The following is a 9,642-nucleotide window of genomic DNA, read 5'->3' on the forward strand; positions in this document are numbered from 1 at the left end:
GAGGGCGGGGGGGGGGGGGGGTGGGGGTGGGGGGGGGTCTGTAGTTTGGGTGTGAGGGAGGGCCTTTGAGCAGATGACATTTGAACTGAGACCAGAAGAGGAGGCCATCTGGGGGAAGAGCATCCCAGGCAAAGACCCTGAGTCAGAACTTTCTCGAGGGTCAGACGCACGAGCCCAAAGGCTGGAGCGCCCCAAGTAAGGAGGAGAGGTAGTCGACGTAGGCGACCCTTTAAAGTACCTATCCAAAAACCTGAATGGAGCCAAAGCCGAAGGCGAGGCCCCACCCAGCCCCGCGGGAGTAGACCCAGGTTGGTGCGCCGGCCAGCCTTACGGCAGGGGTGGGCGGGGCGAACGTCTGGCCCACCCCCGGGGGCGGGGCGGTACCTGGGCCCCCCGGCCGGGGGCGGGGCTGCGGACGCTCCCCCTTCTCTCGGCTCTAGCCGGCGCAGGCAGCCGCCGCGGCAGCAGGCAAGCGGCGGCCCTGCGAGGCCATGAAGGTGAAGAAGGGCGGCGGCGGGGCTGGGACGGGGGCGGAGTCCGCTCCAGGGGCCTCGGGCCAGAGCGTGGAGCCCAAGCCCGAGCCGCAGCTGCAGGCGGAATCCGAGTCCGGGTCCGAGTCGGAGCCGGAGGCTGGCCCGGGGCCCAGGCCGGGGCCGCTGCAGAGGAAGCAGCCGATCGGGCCGGAGGACGTGCTGGGGCTGCAGCGGATCACGGGCGGTGAGCACCGGCGAGGCAGCGCCACCCGCGGTGGGAGGGCGGGAGGGAGAGAGCGCGGGAGGGGGGCCTCGCGGTGTGCCGAGCCCGGGCCCCCGCCCCCTTTCCCGCCCTCCCCCTACCTCCCCTCCCCCACCCGGGTCCCCCTCGTCTGAGTCCCCTACCCTTCTGCCTCTGAGCCTGAGATCTCCATGTCCCCTCTTCCCTTGATCTCCTTGTGCCCGCCTCTTCTCCCTTTAGACATTTATTTTCACCCTATTCCTTCCTTTCTGAGGAGGCCGTCCCCCTTTCCAAGGTGGAGGTGGGGCAGCAGCTGCAACTGTGACCCCTTCCCCGTGGAGTCTTCAGAGCCCTTTGAGGCTGTTTTTTTTTGTTTTTTTGTTTTTTGTTTTTTTTTTTTTTTGCAATAATGAAGATGGGTGCTGAGTGTAGTCTTCTGTCCTCAGTCCCCACCCTGGAGGCTAGGTGGAGGCTGAGCTACAGCTTCGGTGACATTAAGACCCTCGGGTCTCCCTGATCGGTAATGCTCTCACCCTGGATCCCCCAGGAAGTCTGGGGCCATCCTCCAACCCCAGGAAAGGACCTGGGCAGGAAGCTTCAGTGGGTTGGCTCTGGTCCCTCTCAAGGGAATGAGTTAAAACCGCCCTTAGCCTGTCTTCTTTCCGGAGGCCTGGTCTCCTCTGTGGTTGAATTTCTGAGCTGGACTGCCTGGGTTGAAGCCCCAACTGTGCCAGGTAGTTGACTGTGTGACCTTGGGCAAGTAATTTCATCTCTCTGAGCATGTTCATCTATAAAATGGGGACAATGGCACCTACTTTATAGGGCTGTTGTGGAAATTAATTTTCTGATTTTGTATAGTGCCTGGCATGCTGTGCATGCTCTAGTATAATAGGGCTCTTTTATCCACAGTACTGAGGGCCCCACAAGACTGCCCCTGGCTGCTGCCTAGAGGCAGACAACTGGGCATTCAGGGCAGGGGAGGAGGTTACCATAGGCAGGGAACAACGGCTAGGAAGCCTCATGGCAGGGGCGGTGGCTGAACCTCAAAGAACAGATGGCATTTGGAGAGAGAGTGGCCCTCTACCCTAGCTTCATTTATCAGTAATCCTGCCCCAGCTCCCTCTGTGAGAGCAACTCTTGGGACCTCTCTCTGGTAGTGGGGGGCAGGTGCTGGAGTGGACCTGAGCCCTGCAGTTGCAGGAGCAGCAGAGCCCAAGGCTGCCAGACAGAGCCGGGGAGGGGACCATAATGGCAGGTCTAGGCCTGTGCATCTGGGTCCCTGGGGGACCAGCTTCTCTCTCCTCTCTGAGCCAGGCAACAACCATTCTTGGCTGGGCCCCCAGAGTGCTGAGCTGCCTTGCTCAAGCAGACACTAGTAGAGGGAGGGAGCCTGGACCAATCTGATGTTACTGCCAGTTGAGCTGTAACTGGCAACAGCAGGTTTAGAATTTAGGGTAGCTCTGGGACAGAACTTCCTTATGGGATGTTTGGAGGTCAGGTTGACCTGTCTGGGTCCTAGGTAACTTTAAAGGTTGTTTTGCAACTGTGGGGGCTTCCAGCCCGTGTACCACAATGTGTTTCCTATTTTGGACGAAGTTCATAGCCCTTAGAAATGGGGCAGCTGTGGGGGATGGGTAGGGGAAAGGGCTTCATGGGAACCCTTTTCTCTATAGAAGGTGAGAACAGGGTTCCAGGGATCTCCACCCTTTTGACCCTAATCACCCAGGTCTGAGGGTTGCTCCTCCTGGATTACCAGCCCTGAATCCAGCTTAGGAAGCTATTTGTGGCAGAGGGAAAGGGGGCAGTTGTGTTCTGAGCCCTCAGCCACTCTGCCCCTTTATCTGGCCTTACCCTGGGTCCCAGGCCTCATCCTTCCCTTGGCAGAAGGGAGGGAGTAGGTGCAGTGTTTTGAGCCATGGGCATTCCATTTCTGTCATGTCCTCTAAGGGCAAAAGGGCTAATGATTCAAGGTGCAGTAGAAGAGACTGAGGGCAGACTGCAAGAACTTATTCCCACGTGAGAGAGAGGAGAGGCCCCGAAAGCAAGAGAATGTGGAGGAGAAGGAAGGGTTTTCCAGGGAGCTGGAGTTGGGCCACTAGGATCCTGCTCCCAGTTCTGCCACCTCTTCTTGTCCCTGCACCTTCTTTCCACATCTTGGGATTGGTGCTTACTTTCTGTGAAAATAAAGTGTGTATGGGGTGAGGTGGGTGTTGCCCACCTACATTCCTTCTCCTCTCTCCACACCCTGGACTGTGGTGGACAGGCCAGGGATCAGGCCCCTCCCCAAGCCCTGTGTAGCCCCTGCTGGACCCCAAGGTGCCAGGAGGCTCCTGGGAGGGCTTCCTGGAGGGGGCTGCCCCAGGATTGGGGAAGAGAGAATGACTTTACATTCACTTCCTCTTCCTGCCCCAGAGGAATTGGAGGTGGCCCAGGGGCTTGGAGGGTGATTTCCGGGCCTCTCTGGGGAGGATGTGATGCTGGGCAGGCTGACAGACCAGACCCACCACTGCTCCTTTCTATTTGCTGCCAGGGCCTCCCTGAGCACTTGCTGCTGCAAGAGAAGTGAGGGTTGGATCAGGCGCTGATATTCCTAAACTTCCTCTGGCAGGACTCACCACTCTTCCTGGTTCCTCTTTTGGGCCTGAGGACTCCCTTTACCCCCATGCACACCCCCAAATGCACCTGCCACACCCTCTTCCTGGCTTTGCTTGTACTCTTCACTATGGGGGTGGCTCAGAGCCAAGGCCGGGTAGATGACCTTTGAGGGGGTTCCCTCTCTTTGCTAAGACTTCCTCCCATTTGGAGATCAACAGGGGTTGGGGGCAAAGGTGGCCCCCTTCCCCCAATATTATAGGCTCTGGGCTTGAGTCAGCAGAGCTTTGACTAAGCTGCTTAAGGGAGCTGGGCTGATATAAGCCGCTTATGGGGAGAGGAGGGGGCTGGGAGGTGAGGAGGAGCAGGGAAGGGGTTGTCTGCCTGCCCTAGTATGACCCAGGTCAGGGAAGTCCTTGCCTAATGCACTTAGATGTAGTTCGAGAGGCAGTTATGTGGTGGAGGTTGGGGGGGGCGGGGGGGAGGCGTCCTTCAGAGTAGCACTATGTATCTCCTGAGGCAAAGCTGTGTCACCCCCTTTAGAATGAGGTTCTCAAAGGCAGGGCTGTACCTTTCCTTCCGTGCTGGGGACTGCTTATTAGATTGGAGACCCATCTGGCTCAAAGTCACTGAGTTAGCCCTGGCAGAGCAGAGGCTGGAATAAAGCCCCTCAACTCCAGGATGGGAGGGACTGTGGGGGGAGGTGACCTTGTCTTCCACTCACCTTCACCCTGCTCCTCCCTGAGCTCAGAGGCTACTAGGATGGCGCTGTTTGTCTCCCATTAGATCCCAGAGACAGGGCTATCTATCCCCCCACACTCTGGGTGTGCCCCCAGGGCAGGGACTCAATTCTCTCTTTCCAGAAGGCAGTGAACTAGTCTGGGGTCTCACAAAGGCTGAGCTGGTAGCAGGGGCTTCTGGACGGGTCCCTCTTTTGCTTAGCTGCCTGTCTCCCCTAGACTACCTATGCTCCCCCGAGGAGAATATCTACAAGATCGACTTCATCAGGTTCAAGATTCGAGACATGGACTCAGGCACTGTCCTCTTTGAAATCAAGAAGCCCCCAGCTTCAGGTGAGTAGGCTAGGTAGGACATAGACGGAGGGTGGAGGTGGGCAAGGGCTGTGAAGTGGGCTACCCAGGGATTCCTCAGGCCGCAGAATAGAGCTGGGGCTGGTCCTCTGCTTTTCTTTCCGGTTTTGGGGCTGGACATCTTGGGAGGATAGTACGGCCCCTTCAGTCCCTGCCAGCCTGCCCTCTGCAGGCCTTCCTAGGAACTGCAGTCCCAGAGGCCCCAGGCCTCTGTCTCCCGTGGCCCTGGGAAACCTCAGTTGAAACCGGTGACCTGATTGCTGAACTAGAAACCATCCCCCCTCCCTGTGGAATCATTTGGCCAAAGGCCTGCACCCTAAATGTGCATCAGACTCTCCTGGGGAATTTTTAAGAGTTCAGACAGATGTGGGCCCTGGGGTGGAACCCTGGGTGGGCGTGGGCCCCAGCCTGAAGCCCACTGAGCCCCAGTCGGGGTACGTTGCAGAGCGGTTGCCCATCAACCGGCGAGATCTGGACCCCAATGCTGGACGCTTTGTCCGCTACCAGTTCACACCTGCCTTCCTCCGCCTGAGGCAGGTGGGAGCCACGTAAGTCACTGGACGGCGCCGTGGGGGGGTGGGGGGGGGCACTTGGAGGGGTGGGCAAAGGCTGGGGGTAAGGGTGAGGGTGGGAATGAGACCTTCCTGAGTTCTTACTGAGCCGCTTTTTTGGGGGTGGTGTCTGTCTTGAGCCTTGCTAGCTGACTTCAAAGCCAAACTCAGACCCGCCCCCTCCGATCTCTCAGGGTGGAGTTCACAGTGGGAGATAAGCCTGTCAACAACTTCCGCATGATTGAGAGGCACTACTTTCGCAACCAGCTCCTCAAAAGTTTTGACTTCCACTTTGGCTTCTGCATCCCCAGCAGCAAGAACACCTGCGAACACATCTACGACTTCCCCCCTCTCTCTGAGGAGCTGAGTGAGTGGGCAGGGCTTTGTGGGAGTAGGGGCGGTGGGAGGGGCTAGAGAAACCAAAGTGGGGGGAGCGTGGGTCCGACCCCCTTTCTCCTACCCTGGGTCACCTGTGTTTTGGCCACCATTCCCATGCCACCTGTGGGGAAACTGAGGCTCAAATGGGCTGGGGGGACTCTTTGCGGTGGTTCTGAGGTTGTTCAGCTTGTCCCCATCCCACGGTCCTGGAGCCCCTGCAGTGTCCTGGCTCAGGCTTCTGACCTTTGCCCTATCTGGCTGGGCCTCTCTTACAGTCAACGAGATGATCCGTCACCCATACGAAACACAGTCTGACAGCTTCTACTTCGTGGATGATCGGCTGGTGATGCACAACAAAGCAGACTATTCCTACAGTGGAACGCCCTGACCCCCAAAACAGCCCCATACCCCGGGAGGGTCCTGGACCCTCAACTGTGACCTCCCCAACACTCACCTCTCGACCCGAGGCTTCTGCCTGAGGAGCATTTCAAGAGCCCTGGACCCTGAGTCAGCAATGGGAGGGAGGGTACTTGATGGCCCCAGTCCAAATCTCTGAAGCCCATGAGGCCTGGCGCATGGGGTGGGGTGGTAGGAGGGCTGTCCGCCTCCATGTCCAGGAAGGCCTCCTGTGAGAAGAGTAGCCAGGACTTCTGGACAGCCTCGCTGGGCCTCTTGGGCCCAAGTTTAAGAATAGTGTTCCCCTATCCAGGCTTTGACCAGGTCAGGGCAGAGACCTATTCCCTGTCCCCTGCCCACCTACAGGCCATTTAGAATTGTAAATTCACAGATTAACATCTGTCGTGGGTGGGGGAGGGTGTCTGGCTGCCAAGCTTCCCAAGGGAGTCCAGGCCCTGGCCCTAGCCCCAACCTTTACCATCAGGGGCTGAGCCACCGCCTGAGGGGTGGGAGGGACGGCCCCCCAGATTGCAGCCTGTGGTAGGGACTGGACCAACTGTATATAGTTTTCAATAAACTCTCTCCTTTTCTGTTCTTTGGCTGTGGGCCAGCGTGTGGGGGTGTGGGTGTGGTGGGGGTGGAACATTAATGTGACTCTCAATTCCTCCTGTCCCCTAGTCCTCTATGCCCTGACATCACAGCATCTAGAGTCAGCATTTACTACATGTTACAGCTGGAAAAGGTTTTTCCTTTGACAAAGATGGAGACCCAGGCCCTGAGAGGGGAAAGCTTTGGCTCAAAGTCTTAGACCACTCTGACAAAACGGGGGCTGGGACAAAAGCCCTCGACTCTAAGGTGGACGGAAGGTGTGGGGGAGGTGGTCTTGTTCTCCACCCCTTCTTCCCTCACCCAGAGCCCGCTGGGACTACTAGTTTGTGTTTGTAGCCCTCATCAGAGATTCAAGGTGGACACAGTTTGGGCTAAGGTTTGGAGCCATCTCCTTGGCCTCAGCTGCCTTGGGGAGCCCCTGGCCTGGCCGCCCTACGTATAACATTGCCTCTGGCCCCCAGCACTACCCAGACCCAGAAGAGCTCTTAATTCCCTTAGTAGAGGAAACTGGGGAACTGAGATAGGTGGAGAGCTCACACCCTACTCTTCCTACCCACTAATTTAGATATGCCTGGTGACAGCCCTCTCTGGGCTGAGGCTTTAACCCTAACCCACTAAGAAGTCTAGAAGTGCTGGAATTCGACTGGTGGAGCCCTTGCTGGGACTGGGTCCTGGGCTGAATTCTGGGAATTCTATTTTTTTTTTTTTTTTAAGTTTATTTATTTACTTAGCACGCTGGGGAGAGGGAGAGAGAGTCCCAAGCAGGCTCCACACTGTCAGCACAGAGCCGGCTGTGGGGCTCGAACTCATGAACCATGAGATCATGACCTGAGCCGAAATCTAGAGTTGGGCACTTAACTAACTGAGCCACCCGGGTGCCCCGAACTCTGGGAATTCTAAAATGAGTGAGACCTGGAACAAATACTTGTTTGCAGGAGTAAGATGGACCGGGCATACAGGGGAGCAAGAGTGGTCCTGCTTGGAGAGATCTCAGGAGGACACTTGGAGGAGGCAGCATTGCAGCAGGTGCTTGAATGGCTCAGCATGACTGGCCAGAAGAGGTGGGGTAAGCATTTGTGCATAGGAAGCAGCACAAAGCAAATGTTTGGAGGCAAGATTTATGCAGGGCATTTGGGAAGGTGGGTATTTATGATGTGGAAGGAAGACACAGGTGCCTTGTAGTAAAGGTGGTGAGGCTTCTCCTGAGGGAGGGGGAAGGATTAATCGGGAATGACCTGTTCAGATGATCTCCAGAAGGCTGGATCTGAAGGAGTGAGACTAACAGCCAACACATAGTGGGTGCCAGACCTCTGGCTGGGCGCTTTATATGTGCTGGAATGTTCACAGTCATTTGTGAGGAAGGCACTGTTATTATGCCCACTTTATAGAAAATGCAGGCCTAGAGGGGGTAACATGCCCTGCCAATGTTGCATAGCTATTAAGTGGTGGCATCAGGAGTCCAACCTAACCCCGGCAGTCTGGCTCTGGAGTCCCTGGATGACCATGCTACGGGCAGGGGCCGCCGAGGAGGGTGTTGCAGTCATTTGACTGACCGCTGAAGGGACCCTGAATTAGATCAATATCCACAGAGATGGAGAGAGATAGGTGAAGTTGAGATTTTTAAGAGGGAATCTCTCTGGGGCTGGTGGCTGATGAGGTGGTTGGAGACAGGGAGGAGTCGAGGCTGAAGCCCTGGTCCACAGCCGGAATGTTGGGGTGGGAAGGGGTGCTGTCACTGGGCTTGGGAACCCAAGTTGGATCAGGGTGGGAGCTAGGGGGAGGTGATGAGTTCAGGTTGAGATCTGCTGTGGTGTGGGACAGCTTTCTTGAAGGAGGTGACTGGGAGGACAGAAAATTCAGGCACTGATACCAGGAGGTGAATGCAGGCTGGAGATGGTGATCCTTGGAGGTCATTGGCCACAAGACAATTGCAGAGGCTGCAATGGTGGCTGAGCTATGGGGCGCCCAACTGGCACCACTGGTGTTTAGTGAGCAGGAGGCAGGAACGCTAAATGCCCTCCAATCAATGGAGTGCTCCATGCCAATAGTCCACACCTCCCAACTAAGGGTCACTGAATGGGAGTGTGTAACCCTAGGCAAGGCCATTGAGTGTTTGAGAACAGGGCAAAGGGAGAGGAATCCATGATGGAGAAAGGAAGAGCAGCCAGACAGGGAGGAAGAGAAGCCTCTTTTGTAGTAGGATATGTTAGAAGCTAAGGGAAGAAAGACTTTTACCAAGAAGTGAGTGGTCAGGAATTGTCAGTTGTCCCAAAAGTGAGGAAGGGGCCTGGGGTGGGGTGGGGGGTGGTTTGCAGATGAAGCTGTATAAGTATACAAAGTATTTGGAGTTGGAGGTGCTGTTGATGGGGTTAAAAAGCTACAGAGAAGCTGTAGCAAGCAAGAGGGACTTTCAGACCTACAGCTGTTAGAAAGAGGACTCTCCACCACTACCCTGGTAACAGTCTTCACTGTGCCTGCTAAGTCGATCTGGGTTGAGGTTCTGGATTGGGCTGAGGTCCTCATCCCTGACACGGGTAGCAGTTTAGCACTTACCCTGAGAGGGCCTGGAGGAGCTCAGATGAGAGAAGTCTTGGCCCCCTGCCTCCTTTTAAGCCTTCTTGTCTCTGGCACTGGTCCTGCTGCTAATGGTTCCTGGCATTTGGTTCTGCACTCGGTTCCTGGCACTTTCCCGAGGAACCTAGAGGATCCCCAGGAAGAAGAAGGAGGGAGAAGATAGGGTGGGGGTGGGTCTAGTCCTGGCTCTGATGTTGATGAGCTGTTGACCCTGCCAGGGCTGGGCCTCAGATTCCATTTCTCTGAAGTGGGCCAGAATTCTTTGTTTTGACTCTTCAGGAATGTCATGGGAACCCCATTACTGGCTTGAGCAAGAAAGCCCAAGAGACCCACCATTCATGCCGACCCAGGCTGGTCTGGGTGAAGCACGTTGGGGCTGCCAAACCCACCGCAAGGTATTAAGATGCTTCCCTTCCAGTTGGTGAAGAGCTGCTATCTCAAGTCCCTAGTGCCTTCTTCCCTCTCCTGGCCCCTCCCCTTAAGAGCCACCCTCCATCCCTCATCACCCTGCAACTAAAGCAAGGGTGCTTTACCTTTCTGTGTGTCACAGACCCCTTTGTTATCGTCTGCTGAAGCCTACAGACAATAAGGGTTGTTTTGTTTTTTTTTTTATGAGTACAAAATATATGGCAATCCTAAACACAACACACTATATAATAGAAATCTATATATCTATTCTGCAATACCTGTAATATAACATGAAAACATCTGTGATTTCTAAAATTTTTTCTTTTCAA

At 55.8% G+C, this 9,642-nt stretch overlaps 1 protein-coding gene across 1 annotated transcript; it reads left to right on the forward strand.

Annotated features, from left to right (window-relative positions):
* The first annotated feature begins 439 nt into the window (after nt 1–439).
* UNC119 (unc-119 lipid binding chaperone) lies at nt 440–6,316 on the forward strand. Its single transcript, XM_086686511.1, has 5 exons — nt 440–717; nt 4,266–4,379; nt 4,843–4,945; nt 5,143–5,315; nt 5,602–6,316. Exons 1-5 carry the CDS (start codon nt 492–494, stop codon nt 5,712–5,714), a joined length of 729 nt encoding a protein of 242 aa, XP_086542637.1. The 5' UTR covers nt 440–491; the 3' UTR covers nt 5,715–6,316.
* The last annotated feature ends 3,326 nt before the right edge of the window (nt 6,317–9,642 follow it).

Source organism: Puma concolor, chromosome E1 (genome assembly GCF_028749965.1).
Source record: "Puma concolor isolate L17-30 chromosome E1, mPumCon1.1.hap2, whole genome shotgun sequence".
Taxonomy (NCBI): Eukaryota; Metazoa; Chordata; class Mammalia; order Carnivora; family Felidae; genus Puma; species Puma concolor.

Coding starts and splice junctions, on each gene's coding strand:
- UNC119 (XM_086686511.1), top strand. CDS start 492: ATGAAGGTGAAGAAGGGCGGCGGCGGGGCTGGGACGGGGGCGGAGTCC. Junction 4,380..4,842: donor CAAGAAGCCCCCAGCTTCAG/GTGAGTAGGCTA, acceptor GGTACGTTGCAG/AGCGGTTGCCCATCAACCGG. Junction 5,316..5,601: donor CCCTCTCTCTGAGGAGCTGA/GTGAGTGGGCAG, acceptor CCTCTCTTACAG/TCAACGAGATGATCCGTCAC.